This window comes from Perna viridis, chromosome 4, assembly GCF_037379345.1.
Source record: "Perna viridis isolate PV_CMFRI_1.1 ecotype Kerala chromosome 4, ASM3737934v1, whole genome shotgun sequence".
Classification (NCBI taxonomy): domain Eukaryota; kingdom Metazoa; phylum Mollusca; class Bivalvia; order Mytilida; family Mytilidae; genus Perna; species Perna viridis.
This window is the reverse complement of record NC_142448.1, coordinates 16,316,335-16,335,780: the sequence shown is the minus strand read 5'-3', so window position 1 is coordinate 16,335,780 and position 19,446 is coordinate 16,316,335. Positions and strand designations below refer to the sequence as shown.

At 32.1% G+C, this 19,446-nt stretch overlaps 1 protein-coding gene across 1 annotated transcript; it reads left to right on the top strand.

Moving 5' to 3' along the window:
• Positions 1-3,609: 3,609 nt before the first annotated feature.
• On the top strand, positions 3,610-9,777 carry LOC148619076 (uncharacterized). The gene is made up of 3 exons (XM_088576917.1): positions 3,610-4,003; positions 7,666-7,839; positions 9,289-9,777. The coding sequence occupies exons 1-3, from the start codon at positions 3,676-3,678 to the stop codon at positions 9,516-9,518; spliced, it is 732 nt and encodes a 243-aa protein (XP_088433043.1). The 5' UTR covers positions 3,610-3,675; the 3' UTR covers positions 9,519-9,777.
• The last annotated feature ends 9,669 nt before the right edge of the window (positions 9,778-19,446 follow it).

Below are 19,446 nucleotides of genomic sequence, written 5' to 3'. Positions count from 1 at the left end.
AAGACCTTGTACCAATTCATATGTTTTCATCCTTGAAAGTTACCAAGTACTTATATCGATACAAGTTTAAAGTGCGTTGCTTTATTAGGTGTTCAATTTAAACAAGAAATATTTTATACGATACATTGACGTGTTGTTAATTACATCCTGTACTTGATTTTATTGTACCATTCTGGTACCTGCATCATATATCAGGTCAATAACCAGTTTCGTACAGATCCATGTAAATCTCGAGCAGTTCATATTATTTATATAGTTTCAGATAATATATATCTGAAATATATTGAACACAAACAGTATTTTAAAATACGAATACAGAATAATTCAAAAACCTACTATTTAGGATGTTCACTGCAAAATATCTCCAACATATTTATGAAATATATACCCAATAAAAACTTATCGCCACGATATGACAGCACCAGTTTTCCATCTACTGTTTTGTGGATATGTTGATAATAAACCAGCAATGTACGTTCCTTTCAATGTATAATCACTTGCCTTGTTCTTACAGGAAATAATATCAAAGTTCAATAAAATTTGTATTTGTAGTCCCGGTACTTAATGTTACAAATAAAAACGAATAAACGAAAAAGTTACCAATAAGCACTGACTTTCAATATTTACGTGTAACTTTAGATAAACTGGACATAAAATATTAAAAATAAACCTTGAAAATTTTTTAACTTTAACATACTTAGCAGTTCGTCAGTTACATTGTTCATATTGCTGATAATTAACCTAAAGTTTAGATAAATGGATTGTTAATGTTTGAAAAAATCAAAATGCTCAAACAACTGAACCGAACTTTTTTTTTGGTGAACAAAGCAATGGCGTCTACGAGCTTCTTACTGGTTTAATCGTATAAAATGACTTGGCCTGCATTGGTAGAAAGGAGAGAAAGAATAACTTTATATGTATGGTGAACACTTTCTCTTTCATAAGACTTAATTTGCACAGAACCTGTAACTTTTCTTTATCTTAAAACATTTCCCAAACCTTTGTATATATTTCAATATGTCTATCGACATCATCGACTGCCACTGCGCACTCTTATTATTTGCCTTATCGAACATTTAAATTGGAACATGATAACAAAAAAGAAATCACTTTCGTTTAGCATTAATTAGGCTTTTATATAGGAAAAATAAAGTATTTATTATCGGACACTGGTAGGGGGGGTCTTTTCAAATAAAAATATATGGAAATAGTTTTCGTTTTATCCTAAGGATTATTTCCAGTATACAGTACACAGTGGGGTCATTTCAAAAAGATAAAAATGTTACTCTAAATTCTTATTATTTTATATTTTCAAAATATTATTGACGTAACGGTCATATGATGTAAAAAGGACTATGAGGTGAATAAAATTATCTAATCAGGATATCAGGAAAAAAATACCGATATGTAAATATTCTAAATGTGCATGTTACGTGACCCTCCACACATACCCTGGTATACTATGGTCCACTAGAAACGGGAGCTTTTTTCATTCTGCCACCTATTAATATCACTCTAAATATACAGTTCTTGGTAGAGATTCCTCATACTTTGTAAGAAATAATTCCAAATCATCTCCCAAATATACACAGGAGATGTTTACAAAATGCTGGAGTTTTTAATAGACAACATATTTGTCCAGTGTGGTGGACGTGTTTTTCAACAAAAGGTCGGCATTCCAATGGAAACAAATTGTGCTCCTTTACTTGCTGACCTATTCCTTCACTCTTATGAGGCTGACTTTATAGCTGATCTGATCAGAAAGAAAGAATATCGTTTGGCTAGATCCTTCAATTTCAGTTTCCGCTATATAGATGATGTATTATCTGTAAACAATCCTAATTTCGGGGATTTGATACATCATATTTACTCCAAAAAACTTGAGATAAAGGATACTACAGACAGCCTCATATCTTGACATACACTTAGAAATTGATGGTAAAGGAAAACTATTGACCAAACTTTACGACAAACGTGATTACTTTTCATTCAGAATTGTCAACTTTCCTTTCATCTGTGGCAACATCCCTTCAGCACCTGCGTATGGAGTGTTCATATCACAACTCATACGTTATGCCAGAGCTTGCCGAAACTACGCAGACGTTTTGTATCGCACTAGAACTCTAACAAATAGGCTTCTGGAACAGGGTTATGTTGCTACAAGATTGAAGTCATCGCTACAGACGTTTTATGGTCATCATCATGAACTCGTGGATCGTTATGGTGTATCCATCTGCACCATGAAAACTGATTTATTTAATGATTCATAGTTTTCCTTTCCTCGTTTGTCTACCCGGAGTTGACTTTTTATGAGCAACTCGGCGGGTGTTTCTACAAAAGCAAAAAGTGTTTTCCGTTAATTACTCCACCTTTACAACAAGTGTTTCTCGTTAATTAACCATACCGGTGCACCTGGTCCATGCTCCCAGTTTTTAGTGGAGTCCGAGTTGCTCATTTGTTTTTGTTACTTTGTCTGTATGATTTTAGTTACTTTATATTCTTTGTTGTGTATGTCTGTTTTCCATGTCTGGTCTTTGTCCCTTTGTCTTCTTTTGATTACCGCTATAACACTGGTTCCCTTGATTACTCTTTCACCTTTACAACAAGTGTTCTTGTTAATCATTCAACCTATACGATTAGTGTTTTTTTTACTTTATATCACCTTTACAGCAAGTGTTTCTCGTTATTTATTTTACTCTTACAAAAACTGTTTCTGGTTATTTGTTTTACCTTTTCAACAAATATTTCTTGTTACTTGTTTTACCTTTTACAATAAGTGTTTCCTGTTATAAATCAAGTGTTCAAGTGTTTCGGTTATTTATTTCACCTTTTTTACAAGTGTTTCTCGTTATTTATTTTGCCTTTACGTATACCCCAACTGCAATACCTGTATCAAGTGCAGCGAATTCAAACCTTTAAACATTTCAGGTAAAGCAGAAAATAAATAAATAATAACTGTTATCAGCACTCCATGAAAATGTTTGCAGTGATTTCAAGGCTCTGCCGAACTAATCTTTTCAACGATAAAACATTTCAATTTTATCTTTTAAATATATAATGCATGTAAAACGAATCCGGTTGCCATGTGAATGTTTTATTGACTTGGTTTGTCCTCGCTCTGTTTTCTGGGCGTTAGGACCTGCGGTTTATTATCTGTAATGAAATACAAGTATCTAATTAACGATATTAATAATTAATGCCAGTTTCTAAGATATATTGTGTCCTAAATCATTTACTGCTTACAATGTATTGGTTGTATTCTGGGACATCGTCTTTTCCTTGGAATGTTTAAGTGCTATATACTGTTTCCGTTAATGGTAAAATCCTCAGCTTTTTAAACTCTTAAACACCACCATTGAATATTTCCATGTTAAACTGACGATCCGAGGAATGCTGGCAAAGAAAGTCAATCATCCAATAAATTTTTAACCTTGATTTAAAGAACATGTAGTATCTATAGTTTGCCACAGGAAGGGAATAATATTGATACTTAAATCATATTTATGGATCTAAATCTAGGAAAGAGAATACCGTCAATTGTTTTGATTTCATTAAATACTTGATAAAGTTGAAATTTTCTTTGTGTGTATTTATTGTCGACGAACTTGAACCGTTTTTATATGAAGGAATACAGAAAATAAACACACTAGTTACTCTATAATCAAACTGTGCGTAATGGGGTCTGAGCTGTTACAAGTAACTTGTCTTTTTGTTATACTCCTTGATTTGTCAATACACATTGTGGATACATTTTATATCCGGGATGCATCTTTCGTGCTAAAACATCCTGCGTGTCAGACTGACATTGCTATTTATAGAATCGTGGCTGTGACGTCCAAGATACACTGTAGCACTAAATGTCATGACAATAACATTGGTTTCTGTGATAAATTTGTCTGGGATGATGTAAACAAGAAATGTATGTTGTACTCAGAAAATATGAATTCAACTTTTACTGTTTCAATACAAACTGATTGGAAGTTATACAGAAGGATTTCAAGAGGTGAGTGCATTTACCCAAAGATAAATTGTTGTTTGCTTTATGTTAATCGAGTATTAGTACAATATCCAAATAACACGTTTCTTTGTGTGTCATATGAAGTAAATAGCGAAGAGTCAAAATTTGGACATAAAAGAACAAAGGCCTAAAAAAAAAAGACGGATTACTTCAAATAGCTAAAGATAAAGAAATCAAGACACAAAACTAAAGTACTTGCAATACGAACCGTAATTTAGAAATCGTGACACCAGGTGCTCTGGAAGCGTAAGAATTTTCTGCTCTGCCAGCTGCACCCGTTATATTGTAATGGTATATAGATATATATATAGATGTATATATATATACAAAATAAATGTCGAAGATAAAAAAAATATGAATAAAATAGATATATAAGATTATCGGTTGATTGTTGACTGTTTAACACTCATTTGCAAATTATTGATGAATAATCAAAACAAAAACAAGTTGAACAAGTATCAGAAAGAAATATAAAATGTAAATAGGAATGGGATACAAGAAAAAGGAAAATTTTGATTGCCATCGTAAAATTCAGAAATAATTGTCCCATCTGTCATGGCCCATGTCCCATACTCTGACAGAATACTACATGTGTAATATGAAAAGTGCATAAAGTATGGCGTTCCTCACACACGAGATTTTTCTTTTGTGGCATGACAACGCCTGAATCGAGGGTTATCCCGCCTTCGGTCATCACCTTAAAGTGTAAGTTTTTCACATGCATTTGGAACACTATATTGGCCAATAAAAAAAAACTCTAACATCTCAGATATTTATAATTTTTCTAAAATTGGCATCGAAATATCAGGTATATTTTATTACGGAGGTCCCGTGATCGGTCAGAAGTGGATTTGTATTTTATTGTGATCGACATGCCGAATAACCGCAAGGCCACAAAATCGAAGTGACCCAATATACACCGATTAAATCAAATACTATATGCGATAAACGGTTGTTTCACGTTTTGGTGGCTCTGATAAAAGTCGTTTTACTATCCCTGACACAAGGAAGGAAATTTCACTGTGTAAGCAACGGTTGGTAAATATAAATTTCTCCGGAACAGCTTTAACATACGTACTAAACTCTGCGGAGATCGCGATGATGAAAGCTGCTTTGAAAGAAGTCTGATGGTAATTTTATTTCTATTTCCATCTGTTCTTTAAAACAATCGTTATTCATCATAATTTAAATCTTTTTTGGTACTAACGTATAATTGTAGGTTTTGACGTTTGTAAGGTTTATAAAAAAGGAATTAAAACCCTCAAAATGGAATCGTTTTATTTTTCCGAAGTACTGCCGAAATTCTCAAAATATAATATGGTTGATATGGAAATCCCTTGTTTTTTGTTCTTGTTTTTTACATTTGAATCATCTACGTCAAAGTTTTGTTATACTTTTTATTGATGATAATATTATTTAGAATACTTTCTGCACAAAATTTATAACTCTTTAACACACTTTGGTCGTATTCCGGGTGTCATAAGTTAAAGGTAGTTATTGCATCCCTTTCTGTGTTTATTGCCCTTACCTCCTGTGTATAGCTTTGCTTTCCTTTCCTCGTTTGTCTACCCCGGACTTGACTTTTTATGAGCAACTCGGCGGGTGTTTCTACAAAAGCAGAGGACGCTTACCTTGCTCCCAGTTTTAGCGGAGTCCGAGTTGCTCATTTACTTTTGTTACTTTGTATGTATAATTTTAGTTACTTTATGTTCTTTGTTGTGTACGTCTGTTTTCCATGTCTGGTCTTTGTCCCTGGATTACATTCTTTTGATTACCGCTATAACCTTGGTTCCCTTGATTACTCTTTGCTTTTACCTGTCACTGGTGTCATACGGTAACGTAAGTTGTTATCCCCTTCTTCCCGAATTTCCTTCTATATCTATTGCCCAAATTTCCTATAGTCTGACTCCTACTTCACGGGTAAACCGTTAGAAATATTTACGATATTACCAGTGTTATCCGTTTTCCTTTTTACTTTTTTCATCTTTTATTGTTCCAAGCTAATAATTGTTAGTGTAATAAATTATTCAGAAATTTATTATCATCAATAATATTTTATTTTGACTAAAATTATAAATCTAAATATAACTGTTTACATTGTACACTATATTATATTTACTTCTTTTTTCCCTGTTTTGTTCAAAGCTATTTTTGTGGCAATAATTTTTATTTATTCAATGATTGTTTTTTCTTTCTTTTTTCTTTATAAATTTCTTCTTTAAGCATATATCTTATTTCATTTTTTAAACTATTGTTATAAACTAAAAATTACTTTAAAAAAAAAACACTTTTAAAATACTCCGTGCGAGACACGTAAGATAGCAGTCAAGGACGTTACAAACCTAAAGTAGTTGTTCTGGGTCAATGGATCAATTTATATTTTGGAAAATGATTAGGCTGATATGCAACTAAAAGAGATAAAAATGAAGTCAAAAGGTCGTGATAGTCTTTCAATTTATTTATTTATTTATATGTATATATCATTCAGAATGTTGTTCTAAGGTACATGTACAAGTAAAACACGCAATAGCACAACTTCCTAAAATACACACTTGTAGTAGATAGAATTGAAATATCACATCTCACAATTTTTGGTATTAAGGGCCTGGCGTCGAATTCACAAACAAATCGTAAGAGTAAAGTTGATCGTAAGTAATGACGTCATAACCTAAAATAGTATTGTGACGTCATAATTTACGATCGATTTCACGCTTTTGAGTATTGGGGAAATCGACACCTGGCACTTATGTTTTCAAAACAATTTACCTTTATCCTTTGACCTCCGATATCATTTAATAGGTAACTTTTCTGGAGATCAAACCATTTGTTCCAAGAGTATTACCTGGTCGTTCGTCTTGGTAAATAAAGCCGTAAGGCAAAATCTAATTGACATGCTAATTCCGACGTGCAGGTGAAGATATACACGGTTGTTAGCGGTGACCTGTTCACTAAATTATTATTGTTCAATGTACTTTTTTTACTTTAAATTTCATGAATACAAAAATGTTAATAAACATATATAATAACAATGTACAAATCGTTAAAAAAAAAGAACAAAAATAAAAAAGTGCCAACATATTTTTCACGATCACAAAACATTGTTTTGTGGCCATCGTCAAACGAAAAGACCCCAGCAGTGCTACCTTTGTCGTGAAAGGTGATCGAAAATCTCTCAAAACCATAACAGAGGTTCAGCACCGTCTGTCTACAAAACAACGTGATTGTGTGCCTCAGATGATTGATTGCGGTACCCCTGATACCTTACATGATTGGTAGGTCAGACCATAAAAGAACTGACCGCAAACCATAGTGATTGACCTTATACCTTAACACTAACGTCAAACAAACTCCAGATTTATTGGGGTATCGTGTCTTTGGTGGGGATTGTCTTCGTCTAAATGATATAAATATTTAAACCAATAATATTTACATCTGTCATAACCCACGTGACTTCGTATACATTACGTATTGACTATTGTTATTGCAATAACAAAATAAAAAAAATACTTTAACGTTTCATGGAATATCATGTAAATGCATCTGTAACATAAAAGCAACAAAAGCACGAGCAACATATCAAAGGGAAACTTTATTACATGTGCAATTCCGAGGTATTTGTAAATATAAATCCTAATTTCCTTTTTCAGAAGTCTGTAATTGTACAGGTTATGAGTACTATTCTACTGTTAACATGTGTTATAAGTTTTACAAAAATAAAGCATCATGGGTAAATGCGCAAGTTCGATGTCAAGAAGATGGCGGTAATTTAGTCAGCATTACAAACAATGAAACAAGGGACATAATTTACGACGTTTCGAATTGTAAGTACATGTATTGATTAACATTATAATTTACCTACAATTTTAAACATTCTGAGTAATTTTATCAGGTCAGAAGTATAATGTACAGAGCTGCATTGATAACAATAGCGTTTGGGGATATTAAGGTACCTGTTATTATGGTATTGTGAGAACCACATCTTTCTGTCCCTTTTTAAGTATTTGCATTGACAAATTTTGATTCTGGGAAATCCAATATTTACCATATATAAGTAAATTAAATCATTCTCTGCAATGTCTGTGTACAAAGAACCAATGCGTTCTTCATGTTTACCACGTGCATTTTTTCCCTAATATCTCGAACAACGGAATTGTGACATCCTATATATATTTAAGGCACGATGTGCATCTATGTAAACAGTTTAAACAATCACATTCTAACCGTATATTTCTTTTGCGTTTTAGAAAAATCATGTTTTTGGTCACAAATCCTCATATTTTTCTAAAACATCACAGAAAGGTTAAGTGTGCTATAGAAAAGCAGGTGTGCGACATGCTTGATTTCCTCTGATATTTGTTTTCACATTTAGCGGAGCTATTTTTCAACAAAACGTTGGCTGTCAGTCTAATGGGCACTATAAGTGCTCCTCTCCTGTCCGATTTGTTTTGTTATATTTTTAAGAATCTTGTTAAGAATAAAAGAATATAAAACAAAAGATTAATCCTGTAATTTTACATACAGATATATTAATGAAGTATTGTGAATAAATAACCCTTCTTTTGGTAAATGGTTACCTTAAATATATCCAACAGAGTTCTAGATAAAGGAGAATACACAAACAGTTTGTTCTGCCTCTTGTTGGACCTACATCTCGAATCTCAGCATTAAGATTTATGATAAAAGGGACGACTTTAATTCTAATATCATAAATTTTCGTTACCTGTGCAGCAATATACCTCCATCTATTGCACACGATGTCTGTGTTTCACAATTGATTTGCTTCGCAAGAGCAAGTATTAACTTCACTGATTTCCTTAAAACCATGAATATCTGCATAACAGACTTCCGAATCAGGGGAATGAGGAAATTCGTCTCAAAATTAATCTGTAAATTAATAAATTGTGCTGATGCCAATTATGACGCAAAAGCATGCAAATGCTTTTCAACCATCACCAGTATATTCACGTAGCAATTGAATAGGGAGGTTTAGCACGCTGTAAAACCTAGATTTAACCCCCGTCATTTTGTTTGAAATGTCTGTAAAAAGTCAGGACCAATGCGGTACCAGCTGCTCCGGTGGTGATCTATCTAACTTGCCAAATCTGTTTTGGAACTAACTATTAATCGGATTAGTTTTCGGTAATTTTGTTCTAGCCCTTATTTCAGATAGAAAGACTTTAGGTCATTCACGTTTTTACAGAGGAAGTTGCTATTATATTTATTTTTCGAATTGGTTTTGTACTTTTTTATGATTTATTTCATTATAACAGGCAATAGGAGGACCTGGATCGGATTACGGTATGAGACTTGGCTGAATGGACAACCGTTTGTACATTTGTTTGGACCTTCTACTGATCTGGACAATCATGACTCCGAAGTACCCGGCGATTCTGACAATACGTGTGGTTCACTGGTACCAAGGACGACAGAAAAATGGGTTATAGACAACAGCTGCTACATAAGAGAAAGACCGTTCTTCATTTGTGAGATGAGGGTGTAGTGTTTCATTTGTATTCTAACTGGCTTTGACGGTATTAGCAATCATGTATATTTTCTAGGATTAATCTAGGGCTGTAAATTAGTACACGATGTATGGTAGTACAGGACAGTTCATCTAGGTGTTTTTCTGTATGATAGAGGATCAAATTAAAGATGCATGTCACAACAAATCAATATTATACAAACATTTCAGAATGTGACGACTCTATTTGCTACACTGCTCCATCGGATCAAATTGATACAGTGAAAATGATTTTCTACATCAACCAAATTTGCTTAACGCAGTTATATGATCCCTTTATGCCAATAACTCCCGTAAAATTTGTAGAATCAAGATGACAGTGCAACTTGTTGACTAATAATTCACAAAAATACGAGCAAAATATATTTAGCGTTTTCTGAGCAGAGCAGTTGCGTCAATAATGTTGATACAGGAAAAATAACGTAAGCATAGAAGGGTCTGAAACATTCCCAACGATTTTAGAATGGATAAATTTGCGGGACTCGTACCGCTGTAACATCGTTGGGACCCGTCAATGCTTACGTGTTCTTCCCTGTATCAATTTGATCCTAGATTGATCCTAGGGCGCTGTTGCCATAGATGTCACAGCGGAACGAGTTCGAGTCCTGCGGAGGGAACTACCACAAATTTGCATTGCAAATTTGACAGTTCTAACATCGTTGGGAATTTTTCAGACCTTTCTAGATATATATATATATATATATATATATATGTGGGTCTGAAAAATTCCCAACGATGTTAGAACTGTCAAATTTGCGATGCAAATATGTGGTCGTTCCCTCCGCGGGACTCGAACTCGTACCGCTGTGACATCTATGGCAACACCGCCTGCACGAAGTCCAGCGCCCTAGACCACTCTACCAGCTAGGCTATACAAAAATATAGTTTTCGCTGGCCGGGTCATTCCTTCTGGTAGGATTATTCTTGGGTTGTAACTTAGTACATGATGTATGGTAGTACGGGACAGTTCATTTTTAAGTGTCATTATGTAGGATAGAGGATCAAATTAATGATGCATGTCACAACAAATCAATATTATACAACGTCTCAGAATGTGACGACTCTATTCGCTACACTGCTCCATCTATCAAATTGATACAGGGAAGATATGTAAACGTATAGATAGGTCTGAAAAATTCCCAACGATGTTAGAACTGTCAAATTTGCGATGCCTTACCTTAAAAAATCATTAATTAGGGAAAAATAATACATTCCCTGCATATAATGATTGTAGAATATATGAGATGGAGACTAGTTAAACTAGAACTTAAAAGCAAAACAGGAAAAGAAATGCAATTACTCACATGTGTATCACGTATTGCCATTTATGGTTTTAGCGAAGTAAATTATTCCGATCCCTGGCCCCAGGGCCACAAAAATGGAAAAATTACTTAAAGACATATCCTACATTTAGATTTACCAATAATATTGTTTTGCTATTTTGTCGATATACTGAAAGAATATATGCTTTCAATTTATGTAAAACCTGCAGTACCACAAAATTCAGCTTCTTAAGAATCGAGCCATCATTCCGTATTTTGCACGTGGTAAAATTTGTCGGTGGTTTATTCGACTTATGGTTTTATGAGTACCTCTTATATATATTACTTTATGTTCATTTTGAATCATCATCCTCCAATGATTTATTTTTTAAATTTTTTGTTTCTAATGCTGGTGTCTTACGAGAAGTTACCCATTGAAACACATGTACAACACACCGAAATTTACAATATTTATATAATTGATTATATAATATTTTGCTTCCCGGAAAATCTGTTTTTGAGAAAACTAACATTTGCTCATGTTTAGAATGCATGAGTGTACCGTTAAAAAGTTAAAAAATACTATTAGAATTGAATAATTCTATTCTTATCCGACAGCCCAAAACTTAAATTGTCCGTTGTCTAACGCATACAGTCGTAATGTATCAAAAAAAGCAAAAATACTGAATTGAATGCAAGTCTATTGATTTACGCTGAGTGGAAGCCACTTTTACATATTCAGTAAAAGCAGTTTTTCCTATTGATCAATAATGAAAGTAAAAATTACTGTCTTAAGTCTGATAAAATTCTTTGGTTGTGACGTCATTGGGTTCAAAGACTTTGGTTGGAGTTTACATGAAAACCATGAATTTTCTTACACCTAAGTATTTTTTTTTTTTTTTGTGGCGCTGGGGCCAGTTCAAGTTTAGTGCAGTATAAGTATTTTAATCTGGAAACATCACATAGCTATCAAATATAAAATATTTGTAATGTTATAGAAAAAAGTTGCTTGTTTTAGTGATTTAAGTGGAAATAAAATATATGTGATTGAAAGCAAGGCTGTCAGCAACATTCGTGTACATAGATTGTAAGTATAATTTAATTATAAAAAGTATTTGAAAGTTTAATATCAACTAATTTTATTTCAGTTCTGAGACTGTTTTCGTAATATATTGTTTCTAATTGTTGCTGCCTTTTTTTTTTTTGTCCCTTCTTTTCTTTTGTTAGCCATTGTCATTGATCATAAACGTTCTTAAATAATACATCTATTGATTTAAAGTGATATACTTTTAATAGTAGGTTTACTCAAACCCAGGTCTAACACCAAAAACATTAATACTACAAAAATTGAGCTGATATATACAAAAAAGTAATATATAGTTGAGAGGGTGATAGAGCAGTTTATTACCCCGAAAATATCGTGGTAAACTCGGGGCGTAGCACAGTGTGACAATGTATTTTCAAGGGGTAACAAACTCTCTACCACCCTCTAAGCTATATGTTATTTGTTTTATCATACTGATTGTTTCATTGTCTTTTTCAAAGTAAGCCCTACATTAAGTTATGAGTGCTTGTCTATGGTCTTCATTTTCTGAATTAAAACAGTTTTATTTTCATTCATGGTTGCATTAATTAGAAACTGTAAACGTCAACTAAGGATCAAACCCGTTTTTGTTACTTTAATTCAATGTATTGGTGATGGACCTTTTACCTGCTCACAAACAGAAATGTTAAAGATGTTTTTGTTTGTCTGTTGGTTTTTTTTTTCGTTTTTTTTTAATCTGTTATACAGTTATTTAATCAAACTGTTACCGTAAGTCTTTACGAGGCAGAATTAACAACAACAAAATAAAACAAAAACAAAAAAGGTCAAGAATGCCTTGTATGGAAATTTATTAATAATGGTTCTCAGTTAAGCACTTCCGTTTCCAGTTCCAAACTCAGTCACTTTTTTTAATTTGAGTTAGAAATTTAAGTTAGAAATGTTTAGGTACAAACTTGTAGAGGATTAATAATTTTAACTAAAAGATATCTAACATCTGCTTTATTTCATTTATTAATCGATGTTACATCAGTTATTGATATGGACGTTGCGCATATTGATTACTGACAACGATTGAACTGGTACCTAATTTTCACCGGAACCAGTTTAGTTTCTTACGAGAAGGTAATATACATATCACCTTCTGAGACATGTAAAAGAGCAGAATATTACCCTCGTATTGAACCAATCAAAATTCAGCAAATTGATATGAAGTATAATAAATATAAATAGTATAGTCAAAAAGGAAAACGGCTTCAAATCTAAAAAAAAAACATAAATACAATAAAAGATATCCTTTCATTTATTGCTCCTCGTGTATGTATATTTGCATTAATTTCTTTTTCTTAATTTTTACAAATTTATTATTCAAAGATATATTGTTGATATGACGTAGGAATCTCCATCGAAACAAGTTAATAAAAGTAACAAGTGGAGCTTTTAGTGATATATCAGAGGCATACATACAACATGTACGTTTGATACTCCAAAATAAAAGAAAAGTAAAATGATATATGTTGTGCAGTGGCTCAAATTAAAAGTAAATAGGAAGATTGAATAAGTGAACAATAACCACGTTTAAAACGTCAAAAGAAAATAAATACAAATAAAAGATTAATTAAACGTAAAATATTGAAAAATATGAGCTCATATTTCTCATTTTTTTACGTTTTATTCATATTTTATGTGTATTTACTTCCTAATTACCTTTTAAACGTGGCTATTACTCACGAATTCATTATTCTTAAATAGAAAATAAGGTGTGTTGCTTAACATTAACTTGTAAGGATTGAACTTCTCTTATCATAAAATCTTTATAGTTTGAAATTAAAAAAAGAAATTCAATTAGTTTTTACATTTCAGATTGCTTTCCGGCAACAGTATAGAAATTATTGAGAGTCATGCATTCTCTAATATATCAGATTTACAAGAAATGTAAGATATTTCAGAAACATATATGTAAAAGAATCATCAATTAATCCTGGAACACTTAGATGTGTTGTATATGGTTATTTTAGTATTTTGAGTGCTTAAACATGTGTCAATCACTTTTTTCGAAAATTTACTTGACACAAACGTTCAGTCAAATGTAAAACCAAGTATGTTTTTCACAGTTGTTCAAGCCCTCAAAGAAATAGACCAAGGGGTAGAGAGGTCGTCAAATTTTAAAAAGTACTACATTTAAAAATAAAGATAGCCGACGCAGTAAAATTTGTTCCTTTTACTTATAATGTTTGACATTTCATTCAGGAAATAACACATGGCACACAATTTTAATTTTCGGTACACTTTTTTCGAACGCCACTAAGTTATCAGTATTCGGCCTATCGGGAAACAGAATTGCGATCAGGTGACTTGCGTTTCCATGGAAGAGCGTCTTTAAAGTCATAGGGTAAAAAGCGAAACTTTACCGACTGTGTCGAGAAAAAAAAGTAAAATATTTGAAAGACCTCTGATATGTTGTCTATAAGTCAATATTAATGCTAAAAACAACTCCGCAAATGCAATCAACAGTGGTCTCGTTAGCCCAATTTAGACTTTTTTCCCCTTACCGCGCCCTTATGCCCTTTTAACTTGAACCAAAACACCTGTTGCCTTTTCGTGTTTCAATATCATTAATAAGAATAGATCAGACACAATGTATTACTTGTTGTCTTAAAACGTAAGAGAAAGTGTTTATGACCGGCAAATAATCAGTTGATCAGAGTTATCCGATGATGATTACGAAAGTAGAAAATGGATCACAATTGGATGTATCCAAATTTTATGGACAGCTAATCATTTGTTTATATTTAATAACGATGGATTTTCACATCACAAAAAAGTAGATAAATATATGGTTATACTGTACATTTAAGGCATGAGATCTGTGTGTCTTATTTTCGACAGAACATGGAGGCTAAAAGTAAAGTGAATTTCCTGTTTGCTATTACCTGTTCCGTTTTTTTTTTATTTTTGTTTTGTTTTTATTTTATTTTTTTTCTTATTCTTTTCTTTTTGCAAAGGATTATAACTTTTCATCCAAAGTATCGGGTGGATATCTAGGTATGATACTACACAGTTGTGTGATCTGGTGTACCAAAGTACGTGCTTTTTTCTCAATTGTACCTAAAAATGTCTTTTGACATTTCCATACTATAACAACATGCTCAATATTTTGATTGTCTTGTCATGTCTATTCTTTTTTCAAATCAAGACACATTAAGGTTTACCATAGAAGTTTATGGAGCAAACGATGCAAGACTAAGACTATTACAGGTCTTAACTGTGTTGAACCACATAATTATTTTTTGATAAAATTGTCAGTTACCTCTTACAATATTTAATATTTCGTTCTTTTCAACAGTACGGAATGTTGTGCTTGCAATTCTTCTAGTGATGATTTATGACACGTGGGAGCCGTAATTTCGATCATTTGTTACATTTCCAAAAACAATTTACCTCATTGTATGCAGTTCAATAATTATAAAATATAATCTGACAATAGAAAAATGATAATGATATTATGTTTTCTTAAAAACGAAAAACATTGATTACACAACGAGTAAGATAAAGCATGAAGAAAAATCTCAAATGTAAAATGTGGAAACGATGGCAAACAATTGTAAAAACTACATTTCAAAAATATGCCTTTTAAAACTTTAGAAAGTGTTTTTCTCCATTGGAGCACTGTACTTTTCATTTTCTAGCTTGAGTACTAAAACGAAATTTTCATTTTTGCCTCCAGCATGCTAAAATTTACAGTATTTATTAAATATTTCGAATGGCTACATTGACGACTACATTATTTACTTGTAGGAGAGTAATCAACGGAACTAAGATTCTAGCTCAAATCAAACGAATGTAATCCAAGGACACTGGGCGACGTCCGAGCCTGTTGTTCTTGCATTCCTCTTGTTAAAACATTAATTATATTACTAGATATGGAAATGCCTAGAACAAACCATTAACAGAAATTTTATATTCCATAATAATAATATCCCGATTGATTGAAATAGTCCTTCATATTAAAATTTTCTCTGACTTTAGACAGTAAGACTTACCAATGACCAAAAACGTTTCTAGAATATGATTCTATCAACCATATAACTGTGTTTGTCATAGGAAATAGTCCATATTTGCAGAGAATAAATAATTTTTATACTCGAATTCATCTCAGCTTGTTTGCAGTTTTTTTTAAATTACTTTTTTAATTACTCAAAAGTTCCTTTCAAAACTTTGCCATTTCTTATGTCGTTGAGTACTACAACTCTTTTGAGATGTTTCCTATTGCCTCACAATTGAAGAGCTGAGACACCGTGATTTTCTGTCATATTTCTGGGTCCCTGCCAATTCAATACTATATGTGGTAAGTCTCATATTGGGAACGAGTTGTAACATTTTCATTCGGAAATTCGGAGTTTTTTTACTTTCACTCTAGATAAGGAGCAGAAATATGGCGGGAAATCAGCTCTTCAATTGTAAGGTAATAAGAAACATCTCAATGGCGTATAAACAATACGTTTAGTGCAACCTTCTCATAGAAAAAATTCATTTGGAAATTTTTCGAATGGGAAGTTTTTGAAAGGCACTTATGAGTGTTTTCAAAAAAATAATTTAAAAAACTGCAATCAGGCTGAGGTGAAACCGAGTATAGACGTTTTTTAAATTGTGTATCATGATGAGCCAAAAAAGAGGTGATTTTGGGCGCAAAAATATAAACAAACGATGTTCCCATTTCAATTTGCATACGCCAAATTACATAACAATAGTTCTTTCTTAATACAGACCTGTATTCTGAAGAAAACCATGCATTCATATCGCACTGTATTCAATCAAATCAAGAACTTCTGCTGAGTGCTAATTTTATCTCGAAAGTATACCAATGGTTTACTACATTATCATTTATATGTAAATTAAGTGAATACTGCTATTTTAGACTAATGACAGACTCTCCTGTGGTGACTCATTTGCATTTTCAACAATTCAATCTGCAAACCTCGACATGTAAGTTAAAAGTTATGACATCTTAAATTGTTTAAAAATACACCTGTGGAAAGACTCCTGAATTCATTTGTAAAATCTCATTATGAGTTAAAAGGTATCTAACGAATCGTTAGCAAATTAACAATGACGGGTTTTGGAAATTGTCTATGTATCAAACATTCGCCATCTGATTTACAGTATACAAGTACAGACATGTACTAAAGGATTAGAGATAACAAATTTATGTAGTACTGGGACAATGACATTGAATTCGTTTTTAGATATAAAACACTCATTAAATGAACTGCGAAGGTTCATTCCATAACATGAATTCAAATCTGACACTTCCTATTTATGGAGCATATTTGTTGCTAAATGTTGAAGTGGTATTTGTTTCTAAATAGAATGATTAGTAGTGGTATGGTGAAACGCGTAGAAAGAAATGCTTTTATCGAGGTAACCGGTTGGAGATTGTAAGTGTTTTGTTGTATTTAGATACCATTAAAGAATAATAATGAAATAATGCTAAGTAGAATTGATATTGATTTTCAGATTATTACAACGATTTTTTTATTTCATTTTTTTTGTGGGGATAAATTCATTTGTATACGTGTGATGAGTCCTTCCTTATACATTTCGTTCAAATACGAGGGAAATAATAGCTTCTATTCTGATGAATTTAGACAAACGCTATACGTTTATATGCTTAGCAATACATACTGTTATCACGATATCAAATATTGTTTCTAAATACTTAAATATTCAAATATCTCCTTAGACCATTGACTCTATAGTGTCTGTCGTGACCAACATCTCGTGGCTCTTGGAGGGATATATGTGGAAAATCCCTTAATTAAGGTTTGTTTACTGACAAAACGTCCTTAGTATTTTAAAAAAAGTTAAGATCACGGAAGTTGGTTAAACGATGTTCTTTCTTTTGTATAAAATGAGACACAAAGCCAGCCTTCTAATAAACGTTTAGCATTTCCAATTATATATTCACTTTTTAATGGCTGCTCAAATAAAAAGGGTTTTTAAGTAATTTTGCAAGTTGTTTATGATTCAGGAAAAATAGATAATTTTGCAGTTGCACCCAGTTCATGTTACTGGTTGGGTGAAATCACGCAAAAAGACATTTTGGTACTTTTATAAGATGAAATAGATTATGTAATTCTTCCTTTTTTAGACTTGTTAGAATCAACAAGGGCTTGATTTTTGAAGAAAATTTCATTGGATCGACCTTCTCTGAAATGTAAGAAAGGTAGTGTAAGAAAACATTCGTTGTTGAAAGGACACTAAAATTTAAAAGACCATTGAACAAAAAGGGTATCTGGCACACACAAATGAAAATAGTACACATAATCAAGTTTTAATTTGTAATCATTACTATTGATTTCCACTCATTTCATTTCTTCAACAATTATTTTACGAATTTCTAATCGGAAACACAGACGTGTGCAAAGCAGATTTTATGTGTAAATAATCTATATATTATGAATTTATGCTGCATTATTTGTTCCATTTCAAGCTGTCGACCTATGTCACTTATACCTAACAGTTACGAAAAAGAATTAAATGTAAGTTAAGCATGGAGTTCCTGAATTCTTACAACAGTATAACTCAATAATATGGTACTGAATTTTGTGAATGAAGAGTGACAATATTTCTGCATATTGGAGTCCAAATAGCATTAATATCCATTTTATATGATTATTTTTGTAACAAATTCATATTTGCTACCAACTACCAGTGTTACTTCACATGCAGTATTTTCTTAGTTGCATATGTCTCAATAAACAAATCCAATGGACCCACGTTTGTTTATCAATCAAGGGATGGGCAATACCATAGTTTATTATCTCCCTTCGCGATTGACGATTATTGGTTCGTTAATTTGTTTTTATCTTTATTAGATTAAATAACAAAATTAGGTGTTTGTTTTAGATACTTTTCTCAAAGCTGGGATTCGATCAATTGTAACTGTTCAATGATGTGGATTGCTTTATGGTTATACGGAAATGGCAATAACGGAAGAATTCAAGGCGGAGCAACATGCAATGATAAGTAGAAAACGTCACTTAACAACTTGACAGTTGAATACTTTTCTCAGTGCAGAAGTTTTACTGATAGTTTTCACGAAACTGAGTAGAAAATCATTTTAATCAATCCATATTCAGATTTGTAACCAACTATGTATTGTTACATGGTTTCCGACTGAATTTAGAAGGGTCAAACTTGTTTCATTACTTACTTACCATCATCCAAAAGATCGCACAAGTGATAATAAACCAAGAAAGAAAATATAGCAAACAGGACGTGAAATCAAATTATCAGCGGCATGAAAGCCTCTCTCTTATTCAATTTTGATATTTGTTTCTTATTTCAAAAGACATATAAAGAAATCAAACATTAATCAATTAATATAGAAGAGAGAATAAATAATTTTTAGGATCTGCTTTTTGCTATGTTTTCAATTCTTATAGTAAATACATATAATTGTACATTTTTTATAATATACCTTTGTCAATTTGGTTTTTTTTTATATATATACCAAATGAATTTTTTTTGTTTCAAATTTCAAATTTACCCATCAAATAGTCGGTTGATGTTATCATAGTAAGCATACTTTTTTTTAGAA